Source organism: Furipterus horrens, unplaced genomic scaffold, assembly GCF_987537825.1.
Source record: "Furipterus horrens unplaced genomic scaffold, mFurHor1.1.pri manual_scaffold_4, whole genome shotgun sequence".
Lineage (NCBI taxonomy): Eukaryota > Metazoa > Chordata > Mammalia > Chiroptera > Furipteridae > Furipterus > Furipterus horrens.
Genome location: NW_028327174.1, coordinates 102,036,035 through 102,061,303, shown reverse-complemented (window position 1 = coordinate 102,061,303; position 25,269 = coordinate 102,036,035). Strand labels below are relative to the sequence as shown.

The following is a 25,269-nucleotide window of genomic DNA, read 5'->3' as shown; positions in this document are numbered from 1 at the left end:
AAACTCAAGATGGATAAAAGACTTAAATGTAATCCATGACACCATAAAATTCCTAGAGGAAACCATAGGCAGGAAAATGTCAGATATCCCATGTAACAATATTTTCACTGATACATCTCCTAAGGCAAGGGAAATAAAGAAAAAAAAATAAACAAATGGGACTACATCACACTAAGGAGTTTCTGCTCAGCAAAAGAAAACATCAGCAAAATGAAAAGGGAACCAACCATATGGGAAAACACATTTGCCAATGATATCTCAGACAAGGGATTGATCTCCAAAATATATAAAGAACTTACATGTCTCAACACAAAGAAGACAGACAACTCAATTAAAAAATGGGCAAAGGACCTGAACAAACACTTCTCCAAGGAGGACATACAGAGAGTTCATAGGCATATGAAAGAATGCTCAACATCACTAGCCATCAGAGAGATGCAAATAAAAACCACAATGAGATACCACCTCACACCAGTCAGAATGGCCATCATCAACAAATCAACAAACAAGTGCTGGCGAGGATGCGGAGAAAAGGGAACCCTACTGCACTGTTGGCGGGAATGCAGACTGGTGCAGCCACTATAGAAAACAGTATGGAATTTCCTTAAAAAACTAAAACTGGAACTGCCTTTTGAACCAGCGATTCCACTGCTAGGATTATACCTGAAGAATCCTGAAACACCAATTCAAAAGAACCCACACACCCCTATGTTCATAGCAGAGCTGTTTACAATAGCCAAGTGCTGGAAACAGCCTAAGTGCCCATCTGCAGATGAGTGGATCAAAAAACTGTGGTACATTTACACAATGGAGTATTATGCAGCAGAAAGAAAGAAGGAACTCTTGCCATTTGCGACAACATGGATGGAACTAGAGAGAATTATGCTTAGTGAAATAAGCCAGGCAATGAAAGAAAAATACCATATGATATCTCCTGATACAGGAGACTAATGAACAACACAAACAAAAGAACAAAATTGAACAAGGAACAGAGTAACAGTTATCGGGGCGGGGGGGAGTAGGGGAGTAAGTAGGGGAAGGGTTTAGTAAAGGAACTAGTATAAATAACCCATGAACATGGACAATGGGGTGGGGATTAACTGTGGGGTAGCAATAAGGGAAAAAGTGGGACAATTGTAATAGGAAAACAATAAAAATAAAGTTAAAAAAAAAAAAAGAGCCCGTGAGGTAGTCAATACAGTGGATAAAGAGTTAACTTTGAAAAATGGCAAAATAATAAAATTCTCTGCAATTGATTCATCAGGCCTGAGTGCCTACAAAAAAATAGAATTGGCCCAAGGGAAAAAAATTAGCCTGGAAAATAGACGGATAGAGATTGCAGAACAAGACAAGGAAAGAACTGGAACCAGAACCAAATGGTGGGTTTTGTTTTTTTAACCACATCTGGTTGTGAGTTTCATCAGTGACCTAACAATGAAGTCTTGGCCACTACCATCAGGAAAAGAGTAAACACAATTTTTTACAGCCCACACTTATTCATGTAACCGACTTTCATAAACCTTTAAACTCAGTTTTATGAATGTTACCTGATAGATAATGATTTGAAGCACTACCGTATTTACCATATGCCACCTGCCTGCCAACAGGTTAGTTTCCATTTCATTTAAGCATCCCAGTGAGACTTTAAATAATTCAAGGTGAAACTATCAGTTTGAAAGAAAATTGTAAAAAGCACTTAGAAAAAGATACTCTGGAATTGTAGGCAAATAAAGGTTAGTTTGACAAGTTTGAGAGAAGGATACCTCTACTTTATATAAAAATTGCTAAAGAAAAACAACAACAAAAACAGCTGGTAAGAGGCAAAAAAGGACCACAATATTTAAAAATTTTTCTGGAATCAAGTTCTGCTTTCACCTATGTAGGAGCAATCAGAATCAGATTTAGTCTCCTGCCAAAAAAAAAATCCAAACTGCAAAATTAAACAAAAAAGACAACTGTTTTGAGACAATGTGAAACAAAGACTGTGATCCATGAAAGAAGAGAAAAATGAGGTGAGCCCTACACTTACCCAATTCTTTATCTGGGGACAATTTCACAACCATGGCATGGGACGGTGAACCCCAAGCAAAGCACAACAGTCCCACCCACTGAGCTGGTGAGGCAGAGAGCAGAGTTTGGGAGCTGCTAAAGCATCTGGAAATTTCAGTGCAAGGGTAGCAAAGTTAAAGGAACTGCATAGAAAGAGGGTTACCAGAAGTTTTTTTGTTTTTTGTTTTTAATTTATTGATTGTTGTTCTATTACAGTTGTCCCATTTTCTCCTATTGCTTCACTCCCACACTCCCTTCTCCCACAGTCAATCCCCACTCCATTGTCCATGTCCATGGGTCATTTATACTAGTTCCTTGACTAGACCCTTCTCCTTCTTTCCCCATTTTTCCTCCTTCTCCTCCTCCCTGGTCACTGTCAGTCCGTTCCTTGTTTACATGCCTCTGGTTCAATTTCGTTCATTTGTTTGTGTTGTTCATTAGTTTCCTATATTAGGTAATCACATATGGTATTTGTCTTTCGCTGCCTGGCTTATTTCACTAAGCATAATACTCTCCATTTCCATCCATGTTGTCACAAATGGTAGGAGTTCCTTCTTTCTTTCTGCTGCATAGTATTGCATTGCACAAATGTACCACAGTGTTTTGATCCACTCATTTACTGATGGGCACTTAGGCTGTGTCCAGCACTTAACTATTGTAAATAGTGCTGCTATGAACATAGGGGTGCACATGTTCTTCTGAAGTGGTGTTTCAGGATTCTTAGGGTATAATTCCAGCAGTGGGATCACTGGATCAAAATGCAGTTGCAGTTTTAGTTTTTTTGAGGAAACTCCATACTGTTTTCCACAGTGGCTGCACCAGTCTGCCTTCCCACCAGCAATGCACAAGGGTTCCCGTTTCTCCACATATTCACCAGCACATGTTGTTTGTTGATTTGTTGATGATGGCCATTCTGACTGGTGTGAGGTGGCATCTCATTGAGGTTTTAATTTGCATCTCTGTGATTGTTAGTGATGTTGAGGCTTTTTTCATGTGTCTATAGGCCCTCTGTATGTCCTCCTTGGAGAAGTGCTTGTTCAATTCCTTTACCCGTTTTTAAATTGGATTGTCTTCCTGGTGTTTAGTTATATGAGTTCTTTATTTATTTTGGAGATCAAACCCTTGTCTGAGGTATTGTTGGCAAATATGTTTTCCCATATGGCTGGGTCCCTTTTCATTTAGCTGATGTTTTCTTTAGTTGTGCTCTGCTAAGTGAAATAAGCGAGGTGGCGAAAGACAAATACCATATGATCTCATCTATAAGTGGAACCTAATGAACATAACAAACAAATAAGCAAAATAGAACCAGTGACATTTAAATAAGGAACAAACTGACAGTGACCAGAGGGGTGGGGTACGGGGGAATGGGGGAATGAAGGAGATGGCCCTAGTCAAAGAACAAGTATAAAGGAACCATGGACATGAACAACAGGGTGGGGATTGACTGTTGAAGGGGGTGTCGGGGAGAGGCACGGGAGAGCAATGGGGAAAATCTGGAGGGAAAATTGGGGCCACTGTAATTGAACAACAATACAATTTAAAAAAAGAGAAAAAAGAGAATAAAAATGCATCACCAAACCCGAGGTCACTTTGATTTTCTTATCTTCTAGGGTTTTAATTTTACATTTTACAATTAAGTGTATTATGATTCATTTTGAGTTATTCCTTATCACGGATGTAAGATGTGTGTCCAGGTTCATTTTTTTACACATGCATGTCCAGTTGTTCTAGCACCATATGATTTATTGAAAAGAAATATATTTTCTCTGTTTGTTAAAGATTATTTGCATATATATGACTCTGTTCTATTCCCTTAACCTATTTGCCTCTTCTTCTGCCAGTATCACTGTTTTGATTACTGTTGCATTACAGTAATTCCATTATTTTATTTTATTTTATTTCAACACTATTTTGCATGCAACACTATTTTGTATTAGTTTCAGCTGTACAGTACAACAAATAGACAAAGTGTACCTTCCAATAATTCAAGTGTCCACCTGGCACTACAGAGAGTTATTACTATATTGTTGACTATATTCACAATGCTTTGCATTCCTGTGACTATAAATTAGTACTTTTAAAAAAAGTTTTCTTGTATTTTTTCCATAACCATTTAGCCCCCTTACACACACCATCCCCCTTCCCCCACAATCACCACACTGTTGTCCATGTCCACGAGTCCTTTTCCCTTTTTGCTTGATCTTTTATCACCTTTTGTTATAGTAATTCTTAAGGTCGGGTAGTGCCAGTCCTCCCACTTTGTTCTTCAATAGTGTGTTGGGAAAACTGGTTGTTTCGTCTCTCCATATATACTTTAGAATCAGTTCGTTGTTATCCACAGAATAACTTGGTGGAATTTTGGTTGAGATTGCATTAAATCTATACAAGTTGGGAAAAGCTAACACGTTAACAATTAACCATGATCATGGAATATCTCTAAATTTATTCAGTTCTTTGATTACATTCATCAGAGTTTTATAGTTTCCTCATATATATTGTGTACATATTTTATTATACCTAAGTATTTAATTGGGGGGGGAGGGTTCTACAGCAAATGATATTGTGTTGTTTCAAATTTCAATTGTTCTTTGTTGGTATATAGGTATATATTGTTGACGTATATATATATATATATTAGCTTTATATCCTAAGAGCTTGCTATAATAACTTCTTAGCTCCAGTAAGTTTTTGTTGGTTTGGGGTATTTTCTGCAGAGGCAATTATATCATCTATGAACAAATACAGTTCTATTTCTTCCTTCTGAATATGTACTCCTTTTATTTCCTTTTCTTGTCTACACCTTAGCTGGGACTTCCAGTCCAAAGTTAAAAAAAAGTAGTAGTGAGAACACTGTCTTGTTTCTTAGCAGAAAAGCTTCTAGTTTTTCACCAATAAGCATAATGTTAGGTGTAAGAGGTTTGTGTGTGTGTGTGTGTGTGTGTGTGTGTGTGTGTTTGTTTTTGGTAGATTCTTTATTGAATTAGAAACTTTCTCTCTATTCCTAGTCTACTAAGAGTTTTTGTCATAAATGGGTGTTACATTTTGTCATATGCTTTATCTGTATCTATTGATACAATTATGTAGTTTTTCTTATATAGCCTGTTGATGTGATGGATTACATTAAGTATTTATTGAATACCTATAACATGTGAAACATGGTTAACATACACTAAGAAGTATGCTCAGTGGACCTATCAGGGTCCCACAGTAGGCCCAAATCTCAGAAAGAAATCTCAGGTAGAAAAAGATAGTTGTCGTCTCCTCACTGTATTAACTTTATATTGGGTTTTAATGACTTTTCTAACTTAGATTTAAATCCCCAGGGTGAATACTTTGTTTTTTGCTAGTACCCAGTGTGTACTCAGTAATAAAAGTTATTAAAATCAGCCCCTCCATATTGAGCCTGTCAGTTTCAAGGTCCTTTAACCAACCATAACACAAAGGAAGTGTAAAAGATATAAAGTAGATACAGTAATTGATGTAGTCTTTTTAGGAGCACCCTTTAGATCTTGCAAGCCACTGTATTCTTTTATCTTAGGAGAGTTTTTACATAAAATACAAATTCTCTTAAAATGTCAAAATTTTGGCTGTGTAATTTAACTTGTCAGAAGCTGCATGCACATCCTATATGTCTACTGAATTTAAGTTAATGATCCCATTAGTCTTCCCTCCTAGCATGGTTCAAAGACGTAATACTGGATAATCACAACTTTAGAACTGAACAATAGTTCTTCCAGTTTCATAAGTCACTTGCTCAAACAGTGAACACACAATGTCATAAGTCAACATGGCGAAGGATGCTCTATGGGGTTTTTAGTTATGAATCTCCAAGAGTTCATGTGATGAACAAAATAGTGTTTAAAGGTCAGTATCAGAGCCCTAACCTATTCTGCCAGGAAATATATATATATCTGTCATATGGATTAGTCAGTTGTAAGAGCAGCAGATAGACTTATCTTTGAAATTTCCAGGACTTGTATAGGCAAAATACTCCCAAACCACTGCTGGGGCTTTCCAACAGGCCTTCAAAGCATTCACTGTAGGAACTTGGCCCATGATAGTAGGCAGGGTGTAGAGGAATTATTTTTACAGCAAATCTACTTTTCAGGAGCAGGCAGAGGGAAGGGTCTTGGGCCAGTGCCCAATCTTAGCCCAAGGGAATCAGTATCGTCCCTGGGTTCTAAGTTAATGCTAACCCAGCCCAAGAAGTTTCTCTGGCTGAAAACACACACAGGCCACTCTCCACATAGTTTTCTATTTGTCCCTAGTGTAACAATAACAATCACAAAAAACACTGTCAGATCCCCTCAGTGGGATCTTGACACAGTCTCAGTTGAGAAACAGTGATGTGTCTGGTCCCTGGTGAATTAGGGTGTCAAGGACCTTCCTCCTTCAAGGTCCCCATGGTGTAAAGCAATGAAGTACCTAAGTCTTCATGGGTCTGTTATTAAGGACTTTCTGGTTCCCAGGAGTCAGCTCCCTTCACAGCCCCTGTCCTAGAGAAAGCTGTTTCTGGCCTGCGGTGGGCATTGAAGTTTAGACCTACTAACACCTCTTAACCTTTTAGCAGCCCCATCTCGGATCTCAGTAGCTAGAACTCCAAATATGAGTTTGAGGTTGCCCCTGGAGCATCCTACCCCTAGCCTAGGGTTTCAAAAGAGCTGTGTTGTTCCCTTCTAAACTCAATTCTGTTGCTTCTCATTTCCTCCAAGGTCTTCATCCATTAAGTACCAAGGTTTATTTCAGGTGTATTTCATTGTATATTGAAAGTACATTTTTAAAAAGTACATTAAACTACAATAATTGAAATGGTATATAATTTGGTACAATATATGATATATCAGTGAAACAGTAGAGCTCCAAAACAGATCCTCAGCAGGGACAGAATTGGTATATAAGAGCCATAGTCTACACAGCATTTAATCATGTGTCAGGAACTCTTCTAATTGCTCTACATACATCAATTTATTTAATTCTCACAATCATCATATGAATAGACGTTATTATAGTCATTTTACAGATGAGCACACTGATGCACAGAGAGGAGTTAAGTAACTTGCCAAAGATTACCAAGCTAGTAATTATTGGAGTTGGGATTGAAACTAAGTGGGCCGGTTCCAGAATGACAAAGATGGTATCACAAATTATTGGGTAAGGAAAAAGGTTACCTAATACACAACAGAAAAAGGAAAGGAAGCTCTAGCTTCATTATATACTGCGCCCTGAAATAAATTCAGATGTTTTAGAGTTAAACATTAAGCAATAAGAAAATATAGTGAAGAATTGACTTGATATTAAAAAAGGGAAGAATAATGGAAAAATCCACAAATGAAAACATGCAACAAATTTAACTAAATAAAATTAACTTTTATATATTAAAAGTCCAGTGATCATCTAAAAATATATACTTACAACATATAACATATGGTTAATCTTGCTACATAAAATGTTGGTACATGTTGTCAAAAAAGTTTATCTCAATGAGAAAACTAAGCAAATTGCATTCACAAAAGAAAATTACCAACAAACATACGGAAAATGATTAAAGCAATGCACATGAATAAAGAGTAAGATATACTTTACAGACTATCAAATATACAAAGATTTCACAAACAAGGAGTATATTTAGCATTAGGAATATATAAACTACTGGTAGATTATGTAAATTGTCCAACTTTTTTTGAGGCCAATTTCTCAATGGTTATCAAGTCCTAAAAGATATTCACTCCTTTAAGCCTAGTAATTCCATTTCCTGTGGAAATTATCAGAAATGTGGGCAACATGCAGAAGAATATTCTTTGTAGAATTACTTATGTTGCGGCAATTTATAGGAACAATTGATTATTTTTAAGCAAGGAAATAAAAATTCAACCTTCATGTTAAGGGGAAAACTCTGACAATGGTGATATCTGGAATGAGTAGAGAAGTAAAAAGACCAATTAGGTAAAAAGGTTTTTGTAAAATAAGGTAAAAAGACCAATCAGTTCTTCTTTAGTGTCAGTTTCTTATCTTTGAATCCCCAGCACCTAGCACAATGACTAAAATGTCATGAGAGTTATTAAATAAAAAATTTGGCAATATTTTTCCCTTTGCTCCCCTCTGCCCAGTACCTCCCTTAGTTCACATCCATGGGTCATGCATATAAGTTCTTTGGATTCACCCTTTCCTATATTATTCTTAACTTCCCCCTATTTTGTACCAACTGATTATGCTTCTTAACCCCTGCACCATTTTTCCATTTCTCCCCCTCCCCCCTCCCAGCTGATAACCCTCCAAATGATCCCTATACCTATGATTCTGTTCCTATTCTGGTTTGCTTAGTTGGATTTTATTTTTATTTTTAGATTCAGTTGTTGAAAGTTGTGAGTTTGTTGTCATTTTAATGTTCATAGTGTTGATTTTCTTTTGCTTATATAAGTCCCCTTAACATTTCATATAATAATGGCTTGGTGATGATGAACTCCTTTAGTTTTACCTTGTCTGAGAAGCACTTCATCTGCCCTTCTATTCTAAATGATAGTTTTACTGGATAGAGTAGTCTTGGTTGTAGGTCCTTGCTTTCCATCACATTGAACACTTCTTGCCAGTCCCTTCTTGCTTGCAAAGTTTCTTTTGAGAAATCAGCTGATAGTCTTATAGGCACCCCTTTGTAGGTAGCTCTCTGCTTTTCTCTTGCTGCTTTTAAGATTCCCTCTTTATCTTGAACCTTTGGCATTTTAATTATGATGTGTCTTGGTGTGATCCTCCTTGGATCTAGCTTGTTTGGGACTTTCTGTGCTGCCTGGACTTGATTGTCTATTTCCTTCGCCAAATTTGGGAAGTTTCCCTCCATTATTTTTTCACTTAAACTTTCAATTTCTTGCTCTTCCTCTTCTCCTTCTGGCACCCCTTTGAATCAGATGTTGGTATATTTAAAGTTTTCTCAGAGGTTCCTAAGCCTCTCATTTTTTTTCAATTATTGTTTCCTCATTCTGTACTGTTTGACTGTTTTTTTCCCTTCATTAAGTTCCAAATCATTGATCTGAACCCCAGTTTCCTTTACTTCACCATTGTTTTCTTGTGGATTTTCCTTCATTTCATTTAGCATAGCCTTTACTTCTTCACTTTTGCGTTTACCATACTTAAGCATATCTGTCAAGCCTGTGAGCATCTTTATCACCAGTGTTTTGAACTCTGCATCTGTTAGGTTGGCTATCTGTTCATCACTTAGTTCTCCCACTGGAACTTTGATCTTTTCCCTGTTTTGAGCCATCTCTCTCTGTCTCCTCATCTTGACAGGCTCCTGTGTTTGTTTGCTTCTCAGAAAATTTTGCAATATTTAATGAGGGGAATTGAACCAGAGTTGTAGAAAGGTTTGTTTTTATCAATTACTAGTAGTTAATATATTCTGCTTTTTAATTTTTATTTCAAAGTGTCTGGTTATTAGCCACACAAAACTGATGTAATCCAGATTTAGAGCTCTGGACTTAGAAAAAGACATTTTGCCACTTATCAGCTATGTAATTTTGGATAAATCTACCTTATTTCTCCTTATCTGTAAAATGGAGATACTATTTTCCTCTCAGGGTTGTTGTGAGCCCAACTTGTTCTTGTATGTCACATTTATATAAGTGAGATGAGTAAGGACAAATTGTTTTATGAATTTGATATACCAAGTAGACTCTGGTACAGTGACAGGCATATTGGGTAGGAGGTCAGTGATTCTTTAAAATAAATGTATCAATGAATGCTTTATGTACTCTGGTTATGAAACTTATTAAAGCAACTCAAAAGGTCAGAGGATTTTTTAATCTACCCTATAATATTTCCAGTTTTCCTAATAATTCTTCTATGGTTTTATTTCCATTTTAATTTATAATAATTAAATTGGGACTGTCCTTAAGAAAGAACCTAAGTAGCAGGCTGAAAGAATCTAAGAATATTTCTTCAGAGGTTAGATCCAAGATGACGGAGGACTAACTGGAAGCTACACTAACCTTCTCCCAGGACCAATCTGGAATTACAGCTAAACTGTAGAGATATCATCCAGAATAACCAACTCAACACTAGCTGGAGAAAAGCCTTACAACCAAGAACAGACAGAAGAAAACACTTCACCACAATGATAATGGTAGGGAGTGCAGAGGAGTCACCAGAGGGCTGGCTAGACTCCCACAGGCAGCAACTGAAGTGCTGGAGGGAAATTTTAATGGCTGAGGGTTTCCCTCTCAGAAGTGTGAGATCTAACCCCCAAGCTGGACTCCCCAGCCTACAACACCAGAGCAAGAAAGGAACCCAGATAGCATCCAGATTTGAAAAGCAGCAGGGTTTTGGCCTGCTAGGGAGACTCAGAGAGCCTCTTAAAGGGCCAAATCACAAAATTTTGCTTGCAGCCACTTACCCTGGGCTCTGGCAGAGGAAGGATAGAGTGAACTAGAGACACTTGAGGGGAGCCTGGGATTGGTTGCTCTGGTGAGGGAAAACTGAAGGAAGAGCTACCAGGATCCCTGTGCTGAGTCATTCCCCATACTGCAGGAGCCATCTCTCTCAAGCAGAGCACTCCTCTCTGAATGGCATCAGCCTGAGAGGAAGCATACCCCTGCTCACAGGAATCACTCTGCACTGCTTTGTGGTGCTACAGTGAGACTGCTGATCACAGCTTGGTTAGATTAACAGCTGATCAGTTTAGTGCCTGATTAGTTTAATAACTAAGGTGGAAAATGCAGAGAAGCAGCCAAAATGGGAAGACAAAGAAACAGACTTCAAATGAAAGAACAAGAGAATTCTCCATAAGAACTAAATGAAATAGAGGCAAGAAATTTATCAGATAGACATTTTAGAGTTATGATTATAAGGATGCTCAGCAGCATGAAAAAAAAAAACATAGAAACCATAAAAATGGTGTAGGGGACCACTTTGTGTGGTGTTAGGAACTGTAGTCCCGCTGTGAGCTAGGCCTGTACGTCTCAACCAAAAAACTTGGGAAGCTGGAGGCAGGCATGACCTGATAATTGCCCCAGGGGTTCCTGTGGGAAATCAGGCGTAAAGAATGTGTATTATACTTTGAAGCTTGCTCTGCTCTCACCTGGTGATCCTCTGGCGCCAGCGAATCCGGCAGATGTTGACCTAAAACAATCACTGTGCTCCTTTCATTGTTATCCGTAATCCCTAGAAGTTAATGGTAACCAAAGCATATGGGGTTAATTGGTGATTTATGTATCCTGACTGTATATCCCTATACCTACCCTTCTCAATAAAAGGCATGAGGAAAGGGAGTTCAAGCCTTTTCTCCTCTAGAGAGAACTGCTGCTTCTCTTCCTCCCAGAAAGAAATCAGTGTCCGGGTTAACTCATTTCTCTCCACCTGCGATCTCAAAATCTCCGCAGGACAGAGTTTCCACCAAACTGGGGCTTGCACCCACAAAAGGAACAGTCAGAAATAAAGAATGTAATATCTGAAAGAAATAATACATGGAAGGAATAAAAAGTAAGTTAGATGAAGCAGAGGATAGAATCAGTGTTTTGGGAGACATGGTAGAAAAAACACCCAGGCAGAGAAGCAAAAGGCATAAAGAATTTTAAAAAATGAGGAGAGCATAAGAAACATTTTAGACAACATGAAGCATAATAGCATACGCACCGTTGGAATACCAAAAGAAGAAAGCGAACAAGGGATAGAAAACCAATTTGAAGAAATAATGACTGAAAACTTTCATAATCTGGTAAAGGAAAAAGTCACACAAATCCAGGAAGCTCAGAGAGTCCCAAACAAGTTAGACCCAAAGAGGCCCACACCAAGACACAGCATAATCAAACTGACAAGGCTTAAAGACAAGGAAAGACTCCTAAAGCTGCAAGAGAAAAACAGGAAGTTGCCTACAAGAGAACACCAATGAGACTGACATCTGATTATTCAACAGAAACATTTCAGACCAGAAGGGAGTGGCGTGAAATATTCAAGGTGATGAAAAGCAAGGACCTATAACCAAGGCTATTTTACCCAGTAAGGTTATCATTTAAAATCGAAGGAGAAATAAGGTGCTTTCCAGGCAAGAAAAAGCTAAAGGGTTTTGTTAACACCAAACCAGTACTGCAACAAATGTTAAAGGGCTTGCTTTAAGAAAATGGAAAAAAAAAAAAAATAAGGAAGAAAAAAAACCCCCCACAGGAAAACAATATAACAATAAAATGGCAAAATACATACATATTTATTAATAATCACCTTGAATATAAATGGCTTAAATGCTCTAACCAAAAGACAGAGGGTAGCTGAATGGATAAGAAAACAAAACATATATATGCTGCCTCCAAGAGACCCATCTCTGATCAAAAGATACACACAGACTAATAGTAAAGGGTTGGAAAAAGATATTTCATGCAAATGGAAAGGAAAAAGAAAGCTGGGGTAGCAATACTTCTTTCTGACAAAATAGACTTTAAAACCAAGTCTATAATAAGAGACAAATAAGGACACCACATAATGATAAAGGGAACAATCCAACAGGAGGATATAACCTTAGTAAATATTTACATACCCAACACAGGAGCACCTAAATATGTAAAGCAAATCTTGATGGACATAAAGGGAGAGACTGAAAGAAATATAGTCATAGCTGGGTATTTTAATACCCCACTGATGTCAATGGATAGATCTTCCAAGCAGAAAATCAACAAGGAGACAGAAGTCTTAAACAACACATTAGATTAAATGGATTTAATTGCTATCTTCAGAGCATTTCACCCCAAATCACAGAATATACATACTTTTCAAGAGCACATTGAATGTTTTCTAGGCTAGGCCATATGTTAGGACACAAAACAAGTCTCAATAAATTTAAGAAGACTGAAATCATATCAGGCATCTACTCTGACCACAATGCTATGAAACTAGAAATTAATCACAAGAACACTGAAAAATATACAAAGACATGGAAGCTAAATAACATGTTATTAAACAATGAATGTGCCAACAATGAGATCGAGGAAGAAATTGGAAGATACCTTGAAAGAAATGAAAACGAGGACACAACTATCCAAAACCTGGGAAAGCAATCCTACAAGGGGAATTTTCACAGTATTACAGGCCTATCTCAAAAAAATAAATAAATAAAAGGCTCAAATAAACTATCTAACTTCACACTTAAATAAACTTGAAGAAAAACAACAAACAAAGCCCAAAGTGAGTAGAAGGAAGGAAATAATAAAGATTAGAGCAAAAACAAATGAAATAGAATCTAAAAAAATGAATACAAAAAAATCAATGAATCCTAGAACTGGTTCTTTGAAACAATAAGTAAGATTGACAAACCTTTAACCAGACTCATCAAGAAAAAAAGAGAAAGGACCCAAATTAATAAAATCAGAAATGGAAGAGAAGAAATAACAACTGACATCAAAGATATACAAAGAATTGTAAGAAAATACTGTGAACAATTGTATGCCAACAAACTGGGCAGCTTGGATAAAACTGATAAATCCGTAGAAACATACAATCATACAAAAATAAATCAGGAAGAATCAGACAATCTGAATAGAAATATTACACCTAGTGAAACTGAAGCAGTAATCAAAAAACTCCCAACAAACAAAAAGTCCTGGACCAGATGGCTTCAAGGATGAATTTTACCAAACATCCTGAGATCTAGTACCTCTCCTTCTCAAACTCTTTCATAAAATTCAAGAGGAGGGAGGGTTCCCAAATTTATTTTATGAGGCCAGCATTATCCTAATTCCAAAACCAGATAAAGACACTAAAAAGAAAGAAAATTATAGGCCAATATCCTTGATGAACATAGATGCTAAAATCCTCAACAAAATATTGGCAAACTGAATACAGCAATACATCGAAGAGATCATACACCATGGCCAGGTGGGACTTATTCTGGGAATAGAAAGTTGGTACAACATTCATAAATCAATAAATGTGATTCACCACATAAGCAAAACGGACAAAAACCACATGATCGTATCAACAGATGCAGAAAAAGCTTTTAATAAAATCCAGCACCCATTTATGATCAAAACTCTCAGCAAAGTGTGAATAGAAAAAACATACCTAAACATAATAGAGGCCATAAATGACAAACCCACTGCCAGCACCATACTTATTGGGCAAAAACTACAAGCATTCCCCTTAAGATCTGGAACAAGACAGGATGTCTGCTTTCAGGTCTTACAAAACATAGTACTGGAAGTCCTAGCCACAGCAATCAGACAAGAAGAAGAAATAAAAGGCGTCCAAATTGGAAAGGAAGAATAAAAGTGTCATTATTTGCAGATGACATGATATTGTACATAGAGAACCCCAAGATTCCACCAAGAAACTACTAGAACTGATACATGAATTTGGCAAAGTAGCAGGATATAAAGTTAATATCCAGAAATCAGTTGCATTTTTATATGCCAATAACATACTAACAGAAAGGAAAAAAAACCCCATTCACAATTGCTTCAAAAATAATAAAATACCTAGGAATAAACCAAACCAAGGATGTAAAAGACAGGTATTCAGAAAATTATAAGATACTGAAGAAAGAAATTGAAGAAGATACAAATAAGTGAAATCACATACCATGTTCATGAATAGGAAGAATTAACATTATTAAAATGTCCATACTACCCAAAGCAATCTATAAATTCAATGCAATTCCTATCGAGGTTCCAAAGACATATTTCTCCAAACTAAAACAAATATTTCAAAAATTTATATGGACCACAAAAGGCCCCACATAGCAATAGCAATCCTGAAAAAGAAGAATAAGGTTGAAGGAATCATACTAATTAATATCAAACTATACTACAAGGCCATAGTAATCAAAATAGCCTGATAATGGCTTAAAAACAGATCCAGAGATCAATGGAACAGAATAAAGAGCCTAGAAATAAAACCCAAATAATATTCAACAAAGGAAGCAAACACAATGGGATAAAGATAAGCTTATTTAATAAATGGTGTTGTAAAAATTGGACGGATATGTGCTGAAAAATGAAACTAGACCACCTTCTTACACCACACATAAGAATAAATTCAAAATGGTTTAAAGACTTAAATGTTAGACCCGAAACCATAAAAATCCGAGAAGAAAACATAGAAGCAAAATCTCAGACATTGCCCGTAGAAATCTTTTATCAGATGTATCTCCCCAGGCAAGAAAATAAAAAAATAAAAAATAATAAAAAATAAAAAATAAAAAATTGGGACTATATCAAACTAAAAAGTATTTGCACAGTAAAGGAAATCATCAACAAAATTAAAAGCCCACAGAATGGGAGAACATATTTGCTGATACATCTGATAAGATGTTAATATCCAAAATTCATAAATTACAAAACTCAACACCAAAAAAACAAACAACCCAATTAAAAAATGTGCAAAGGACCTGAATACACTTCTCCAAAGAGGACATACAGATGGACAATAGACATATGAAAGGATGTTCAACATCACTAATCATCAGAGAAATGCAGATTAAAATCACAATGAGATACCATCTCACATCTGTCAGAAGGACTAGCATCAATAAATCAATAAACAAGTGCTGGTGAGGATGTAGAGAACGGGGAAGTCTTCTGCACTGTTGGTGGGAATGCAGACTGGTGCAGCCATTGTGGAAAGTAGTATGGAGATACCTCAAAAAATTAAAAATGAATCTGCCTTTTGACCCAGCAATCCCACTTCTGGGAATATATCCAAAGGAACCCAAAACACTAATTCAAAAGAACATAATCACCCCTATGTTCATTGCAGCATTATTTACAATCGCCAAGATATAGAAGCAGACCAAGTTGTCAATCAATAGACGAGTGGATAAAACAACTATGGGATATTTACACAATGGGATTCTACTCAGCCATAAAAAAATTTTTTACCCTTTGCAAAAGTATAGATGGACCTGGAGAACATTATGCTAAGTGAAATAAGCCGGTCAGAAAAAGACAAATACCATATGATTTCACTCATATGTGGACTCTAATGAACAAACTGAACTAACAAGCAGAAGAGACAGACTCATAGATGGAGAGCAGATGACAGCTAGTGGCAGAGGGCGGGTTTAGGGGTGGAGGGATTGAACAAAAAGGGCAAAGGACTCATGGACATAGACAACTGTGTGGGTGATTTCTGTGGGGAGGGGGTATAAAGGGACTAAACAGTAATGGAAAAAATACAATAAAGATTAAATTTAAAAAAATAAAATTTCTTCAGTTGTCATTAAAAAAGAAAATCATTTGGAGAAGGTAGTGAGTTATGAAAGTTTCTTTGGAAATCCACCCAGCTCACTCTGTTAAACAATCTTCTTCCAACTGATATTTCTTGGGAAGCTGATAGCACACAGCTTGCCCTGTCCCACACAAAACTGTAAAGCCTGGCCACCTTTCCTTTTCTTTCCTATTCCCCACTGTTCCTGGTTGTAGGGAAAACTGTGCTGGAAAGAAAATGGGTCTGGTCCTGCTGCTGTCATCAAGTTTCTGACACCCGGCCTCTTTGCAGGTGTCTTATGAAAAAGAGTGGTATCTACTTCACAGGTGTGTGCTGGAGGAGCAACAGATGAGGGAGCCCTGGGCCTTCTACAGGGCAGCATATGGTCATCCTTGGATCTGTCTCTTTCCGCTGCCTTCCTGACCAGACAAGGTGGCCACTGGGCAGGATCAGGCCACCAACATTTTCTTGGTCACACACATTTTTTTTCTTTTTTAAAAATTTAGTTGTCCATATTTAAAAATAAATGTTTCACATCGTTATGAAAATTAGATTTCAGCTTCCCTTGAACAATCTGGTAACATTCACCAAATCCCCATCTAGAAATAATCATCTGGAGGGAGCTGCCCTGGTCCATCAGTCCCTTTTGTTACAGGATAATTTTGAAACAAAGGTAACAATCACAACCCTCATACAGATATAAAATGGACATGTGTTAAAGACTGTATTTAATTCATTAATGAGGAAAATGGTGAGGTTCTAGAGAATCCAACCATCAGGAACATTGAAATAAACAGGTCATTGGAGGCAAAACGGGGAGGAAGTTCAGCTGAACCTCTATGGACAGAATGTACGTGTCTATGAACATAATTATTTTGCATTACAAGGTTGTAAAACAGCTCACATAGAATCAGAATCAGAGCCCAGAAGAGTGTTCTCATATGAGTGTAGACTCCAGACAACGCACTTTTCCATTGAAGTACAAATTTCCCCTACACTTCTATTTCCTGTTGTACTATTTATGGACTGCTTGGACCCAGAAGTGTTTGTACACCCAGATCCTAGAGCTGTCATTTCTCTAGTTTTTATTGAGTTTCTTCAATGATGAAATGCAGAGATTGGACTGAGTAATCTGTAAATTCCCTTACAACTCCTTAATTTGAATTTCTTAGTGCTGCTTCCATCCACACCCCCACCCCCATACACACACACACACCATCACCTCCATAAATTATTTATCCCTTTTCAGTCTTGCAGGTCCTTATCAGTGAGGTTACCTACTTTAATTTGTACTGAAGTGTTAATGGGTGATGTTTTATTAATAAGATACTTTATCCTCTGCAACATCTACTTTTACAGCTTCAGTTACTATCCCAAATCATCATCACTTTCATGACAGCACTCCACAAAATCCAGCTTTAAACATGTTGCCAAGCAGGGTCAAACTTCTGTCAGTGAAGACCCTCGCTCTTCCCATAAGATTGTGCCCTTTTTCCCAATTCCACTGTCATACTTGGCTAAGTTCCAGAGACAGGAAAACCTCTGCTGGTAAACTGGGAATGAAGGTAAGTGAAGGCTGAGGAAAGTAACCAATCCCTCCCCTTTTCTGCATCCCTGCTGGAGTACAGAGAATAGATTTAGGTCACCAGCTAGGACTGTAATTATTACATGAGACTGGACATCCTAATGACCCAACTGAGCCTATTATTATAACTTGAGATTTTATTATGAAATTGAAACTGTTGTTACCTGAACAAGACCAAAAAAATTTAGACTCGGGGACTTTTCACCTAAAAGTAAAGAATGTCCCCACCCTATCCATCCATCCATCCAACCAATATTTATCAAGGGCCAAGTAGGTACCTAGATCTCTTTTAGGTATTGAGATATAGCAGTGAATATGACAAATAAAAAACCCTCCTTTCATGTGGTTTGCATTCTAGTAGAGACGAAATAAAAGTTGAGACAAAAATTAAAGTTGCACTTTCAATACACAGCAAATACATTTTGTGTTTAACAGATGAACAAATATATAGTAATATTAATACAAATTAATACACAGTAATATGTCATATTGATATTATATTACTATTGCTATCAACCCACACTATCCTGGTGTTTGAGACTCATCCCCAATCTGTGCTCTGAATTCTGTCCCTTCCACTGTCCTCCAGGACCAGGCAGCACAAATTATGCCAGCATTGCCCTAGCAAGCATCAAGTTTCTTAAACCTTTGCATCTCCTGACCAAGAGGGCCTTATCATTCCAGCAGCCTGACTCAACTTTAGACAGGCTTCTTCCTGACTCTAGGCTCCTGACCTTCCTAAGAGCATTTTCTTTAGAAACCTGCAATTCTCTGCTTAGAAATGTGTATAAATCTTTTTAATGGGCTTGCCAATTTCACAACACAGGAATGTCTTTCTCAAGGACCCAAGAGCCATTCCTTTGAAATGTAATTATCAGGGAGGCAGCACCCCCACCTCCCTGTTGTGTGGGAGGCAGGAACCTAACTTCAGTGGGCGTGGGTGGTGGGTACTTGCTCCAATCTGCAGAACTGCCTCCGGTCATACAGGTAAAAGCAGTTCACTTTTCCTCTAGATAAAGCCAATTAGCAAACATAAATGGCCTATAACCTCCCTGCATCCCAGCTCTTACGAAATCCAGGGAGCTAAAAAATCCTTCCCCACTTTCCCACCAGCTCACCCCAGGTCCTGAGAACCGCCCACCACAGCTCAGCAACTGAGCTCAGACTGTTCTGGTCTCTCTCTGATTGTAATAGTCCTTTCCCTCCCTTACAATAATCTTTTCAAACAGAAAGTAAGTCTCTCCTTACTAAGTCTGAATGTGCTGGAGGAGCAAACAGATGAGGAATCCCTGGACCCACTGCAGGCAGCATATGGCCGTCCTTGGATCTAGGTTTCTTTGACAACCTTCAACCTTCAGTCCTGTTCTCGTTCTCATTCCCTCAGATCTTTCCTTCACTGGAAAGGTTTCTTCAAATATGCCTTCCCTTTCCATTCACTGCATAGCCTTCTACAATGTAAATCTGATCATGTCTTTCTCTTGAGCACCTTGAATCCCTGGAACAAGGCATGGTTTGTAGCCAGATAGACCCAGGTCAAAAACACAGCTCAGCTATTTACCAATGGGGCAATTTACCTTCCATAAGCCTGTTTCCATCATTTAAAAAATAAGGATCACCCCCTCCCTCAAAAAAGACAGCTATTACTTATTAAGTCAGGAAGCAAATGCATGGACTCAGACAGTCCTGGTGTTTCCTACTAAAACAATAACATTTACTTAGTGCCTACTATATGCTGGGCTCAGCATTTCAGATGTATTATCTCATTTAATTCCTCACTATAATCCTATGATGTAGGTGTTTGTGGGTATTATAATCATCATCTCCATTTTAAAGACAAGGAAATTGAGGCTGAGGTTAGATAATTTTGTCAAAATCTCACTGATAAGAAGGGGTTGCATTCATAATTGAACCCAAGTCTGTATAGAGCTTAGCAATTAAACCACTTTGCATTACCTCCAAGATAAAGATTCAACTCCTCACTCCTCCCTCTCCTGACACACTGACCGCCTCCCACTGATAAACACCTGCTCTCTCCTGCCCCAATGCATTTGCTCATGCTGTTCTCTTCATAGCAAAGCTTCCTTCTCGCCCAAAGACACACTCATGTGCACAGTCACACATTCCACCTGGTTATCCTCAAGACAGCTTTACAAATCCTTTTTCTATGGAGTTTTTCTAACATTTCAGAGATAGCCTCTTCTTCATACTATTAGACCACATGAGATGTATCTCCATATATGCTTCCATTAGAGAACTTACACTTATCATTAGGATAAATTTGGAGGTGACTTTACAGCCAAGTAAAGCTGAGAGAGATATAGAAGGAGGGCCCCAAAAGAAAAGAATTTAGAATTTAGAGTAGGATCAGAAGGTAAATAGATTTGTTGAGTTACAGAGGTGCAATGATAAATGTAGGTAAATTATAAATGACAATGTTATGATAAACGGTGTGGGTTTACAGTCTTGCAGGCTGAAATCAGCTTTGATGATCAGGTGAAGTGCAATTTGAATCCAGAGGACAGGGCTACAAGTGTACCTCCCACAGGGCAGGATTTGAAGTCCCTACAGGAAAAGCCACTATAAATGGACACTCAACTCATCCCTCTTATCATAATAAGAATCATCCTGGATATGGGTGTCCAGATTTCATACCCAAGGCATAGCCTCTGGTCACATGCCAATCTCCATACACTAAGAAGGGAATTTTAAAAGTCTGGGATCATACAATTGTTTCCTTAGTTGTTGGTAAAGGTCTTTAACCACTGAAAGACTTAAAATTAAATATACAAAATGAAGTAATATTTTATGTTAAATTTGTACGTAATTGGTACTAAATAATTCCTTAAAAGACAGAAAACATGGAGATTCTGAAGGGAAGAACATAATGGGGGGACAAGAAAGCAGTGACTTCATTTAGAAGGATCAGGAAAAGTGCTGCCTGGTTCAGGATTTATTTGGTGGAGGCCCAGGGAAAACTTCCTTCATGGTCAGTTGGCTGTTTGGCATTTTGATTTGGAGCTTAAGCGTAATGCCAGGTAACTCAAACTTAAAAAATAGGATTCCTCAGGAACCAAAGAAAATGAAAGAGAAACCTTAGGCACTGGTCTGAGGAAGACGTATGAAAGGACACGCAAAGGACTGCAGGGGAACAGAGACCTCAGGGAGTTCAGAGCTGAGCAGAGGACGATGGAATTACTGCGCGTAGTTTGAGAATCTGTCTACAATGTTTTATATGTATGTACTCTTTTAAAAATATATGTAAATATCATTAAGATAAATTTTTAAAAACAAATTCATATTAGTTATGGAGCATTATATATATTTTTTCTCAATGAATAGTAAAGACAATTACATATCACTTGTGGTTGTCACAGTATTTTGACATTAAAAAGAGGCCCTTGTTATAGCAGTAGCTTGACAAAGGGAAATTACAATCCTTCAGCATTTCAGAGGATAAATGTCATTATTAAATATATATTTTTAAACAAAAATTATGATCAAATTCTAATTGGCTGAATTTATCATGTTGTAAATCAGGAAAGAAAATGCTATTGCAGAATATAACCTCAGGTGTTTTAACAGAGAAATCTTATTCACTATTTACAGGATTCTCTGATGAAAGTGGGCTGGTTGCCAGTCAGGTGAACCAAATGGCACCAAAACCAAGAGCAGCACAGGGGCCACTAAACGTTGACAGTCTTGGCTGGCTTCACATCTTCAATTTCAGAAGACAGCCAGCGGTAAGTGCGATGACGCCGCAGCACCTCGATGGCCTTCATTTCCAGTGGTGTGGCCTGAATGCCAAGGTCTTCTAAGCCGGGCAGATGAGGCAGTGTCATGTCAGTGATGTGAACCTTTGAATAAACAGAACCACAGAGAGCACTGAAAACTGGCCAGGAACACCAAGTGCTATCCTAGCAAGCACTTAACACTCCAGCTGGCCTGAGGCCCATTACTGAGACTCTTTCAAAGGGTATGTGGCAGTGTTTGATTCCTGAAACCCACTAAAAGTAGACCACAGGAAAAGGGTTTAAGGAAAAAAAGGCAAGTCCACCAAATATCAGCTCAAAGTCCCCAGCACTATTTATGAGCAGAGAGCACAGGCTCTAAGTGAGTCATTCTACAGATTTAAACAGAAATAAATCTAAAGTGAGAGACACAAGTCATCAACATTGTCAGGGGAGGCTTTATAGTAGGGTTTAAGAACAAAATAGGAGTAAAAGCCCATGTGTCTTGTGGGCACAGACTTTCTGCCTCAGTTTCAATTGTTTAATTAAAGAGATAATTAGCATGTGTCCTTGCTCATTAAGAGATAATCCATTAACCTTTCTGCTCCAGCTATACCCAACCTGGTTGACTAATCTTCAATATAGATCTAAAAATCCAAGCCCATCTTATTTGTAGGAAAGGAGAATGAACTATAAGACTTCCAAAGGTCCTATCCTCCCACGTGACAAAGTTTGAAATTCTTTTACCAGTGCTGTAAAGCAAGCTCCAAACCAAATCTAAAACCCCTTCAGCATACTGTATCACCATTTTTTTCTATTATAAATGTAAGAGGCACATTAGTGTAAGATACAATGAAGTGTTCTGACAATCAGTTCTCTTGCCCAATCTTTCATGAATACAGACAGGACACCTTGAAAATGGTAATAGCTTTCCAGCCTGTCAGAAGGAGCATAACTGCCCATTCACATGTGTTCCCTTCATCTTCTCTACATTTCAGCTCTCGGGCAACATTCAGAGGAAATCTGGCTATTTCTTATTGATAAAAGCTCAACAAGTCTCCAAAGGCAGAGATAGTACATTATTTTTATTTTACTTTGAGTCCTCCCTAGAAACTCTTTCACAGAGTGGACAAATGATCGATGGGTCAGGATAAAACGGGAGATGGCAAGATGGAAAGAGCCAGACCTATGGGGTGCAACACACTGCGGGGGGACAGGAGAGGCAGCAGGAGACTGGTCACAGGAATAAGAAAGGAAGAAGCTAACCATCTGAATTTAAGTGGGTGGAGTAGACACAATTATTTTATTCACCTTTCTGCAGGTTGAAAAATTTCAATACTATTATAAACATTTTCATAATAAAAAGCTGAATAAAAAGGTAGAAAGGGGCAGAAGTTGTAAGATCTGCCATATATTTTGAGGGTTGCTAGAACCATACTTGCTGATGGTGTAAGAGCTGTCTGTCCAATACAGTAGCCACTAGCCAGATTTAAGTTTAAATTAATTAAAATTAAATATAATTCAAATCTTATTTCTAGAGTCACACAAGCTACATTTTACTGTTCAACAGTGACATGTTGCTGGTGGTTACAGTTTAGACATTGTACATTATAAAACATTTCCATCACTGTTGAAAGTACTATTGGAGAACACTCACTTAGATCTAGACTGGATAGGAAAGGAAGAAGTCAAGGGGTATTCCTACCCTTATGACAGCGCTAATAGTGATATTGTTAATTGTGACGAGAGAAGCAGAATGGCAATTCTATTCATGGACATGTTCTATTTCAGACGACTATAATATTATCTAAATTGATAAGAGTCAGCAGATGCGTTAGGGCGCAATTCAGGACTGGAGAAAAAAATGCAGCTATGAGTTACAGACAGCAGCTGGAGCATGGGACTGGGTGAGGGTCATTTACACAATGAGAAAAGATAGCAAAAGGCCGAGAAGAGAACCCCAGGTTCCCCAACATTTAGAGATCAGAAGAGGGAGAACCAGGAAGGCAGACCAAAAAGCATACCCTAATGAGAGTAGAAAAGGCAAGATAATGTGGAGTTGGACAGAAAAGAGATGGACATTCAGGGTTTCAAGAAGGAGAGAGCACCTCGTAGATGGAGTGATATGATGTCAGAGAACTCACTATTGGACTTGGCAGAATACAGATCGCAGGCAACCCTGAAAAGAGCAGTTTTAGGGGCAAAATTGGAATAAAAGTCTGATTGGAGTGAGCTAAAGAAAAAATGAGGTAAGAAATCATCAACAGCAGGTACAGACAGCCCTTCTGAGGAGGTTTGATTGCAATGGGAAAGACAAACGGAGGATTTTGCCTTAAAAAAAAAAAAAGTGGAGCTTTACTTCCAGTCAAGATGGTGATGTAGATAAATGTGGTACTTGCCTCCTCCCAGAACCACAACAAAATTACAAGTGAACTACAGAACAACCATCATTCAGAAGTGCCTGAAATCGGGCTGAATGGAAGTCCTACAACTAGGAAATTAAAGACAAAGCCATATTAAGACTGATAGATGAGGATCAGGCTGGTCCCATACTCATGTATGGCAGATAAAAATTGGGAGAAACTTCTGGCCAACATAGAGGTGTAGGCAGACACACTTCACCTCCTTCCACAACCACGAGAAGGATCGTATCTACCTCAAAACTAGAAACAAAAGAACTACCAGAGACTGAACTGCATGGAAGTGCAACAAACAAAGACAGAGAGAAGTAATACTTATCTAGACAGGTAGGAGGGGCGGAGCTGGAGCAGAGAGGACATGGTGTGGTGGTGGTGGCAGCAGCAAGGCAGTGGCTGTGGCTGGCCGACAAAAGAGCAGTCACATCATAAAAATCGGGAGGGACACCTGGGAAGCGATCCCAGCCCCAAACCAGATCACACAGCTCACAGTTCCAATGGTGGGAAATAAATAAAGCCTCATTGCTTCTGACTATGAAAACCACTGGGTGTTGGGGCAGAAGAAGAAACTGCTGGTCTCAGCAGAGTCCACAGTCCTCGAACATACACAAACCCAACACTGGAAACCACAACCAGCGCAACAGCTAGAGGGGTGCCAGTCTCATATGGGAAGTTGGGAGAAGTGCCTGAAAAAGGGGTGAGTGGTGAGCAAGCAGCATTGTTCCCTCTCTGACCACCTCCTACATACAGCACCACAACATGGTGAAACAGGTCGCCTCGTACTGACGAATATCTAAGGCTCTGCCCCTTAGAATGTAATAGGTGCGACAGCTCTAAGATACAGAGGCAAACATAGAAGGCTGTCAAGTTGAGGACAGAGAGAAGTATGGCCCAAAAGAGGGGGCAGATCAAGGCCCCAGAGGGAGAACTAAGCAACAAGGAGATAGTCAATCTAACAGATGCAGAGTTCAGAACACTGGTGATAATGATGCTCACAGACTTGACAGACATGATTGAGTATGGGAAATGCATGAGGAAAGAAGTGATGGCTATGCTAAGTGGAATGAAAAAAAAAATCCACATGAAACCAACAGTGAAGAAAAGGAAGCCAGGGTTCAAATCAATGATTTGGAACAGAAGGAAGAAATAAACAATCAACCAGTACAGAATGAAGATATAAGAATTGAAAAAAAAATGAGTAAAGGCTTAGGAATCTCTGGGACAACTTTAAATGCACCACCAACATTCAAATCATAGGGATGCCAGAGGGAGAAGAAGAAGAGAAAGAAATTGAAAACTTATTTGAAAAAATAAT

At 38.2% G+C, this 25,269-nt stretch overlaps 1 protein-coding gene across 1 annotated transcript in view; it reads right to left on the bottom strand.

The window, feature by feature from the left end:
- Positions 1–21,107: 21,107 nt before the first annotated feature.
- NDUFA9 (NADH:ubiquinone oxidoreductase subunit A9) overlaps positions 21,108–25,269 on the bottom strand; it is a 39,447-nt gene continuing 35,285 nt past the window's right edge. Inside the window, exon 11 of the mRNA XM_090273867.1 lies at positions 21,108–21,663. Coding sequence (XP_090129993.1) covers positions 21,493–21,663 — 171 coding nt within the window. The 3' untranslated portion in view covers positions 21,108–21,492. The remainder of the gene's footprint in view (positions 21,664–25,269) is intronic.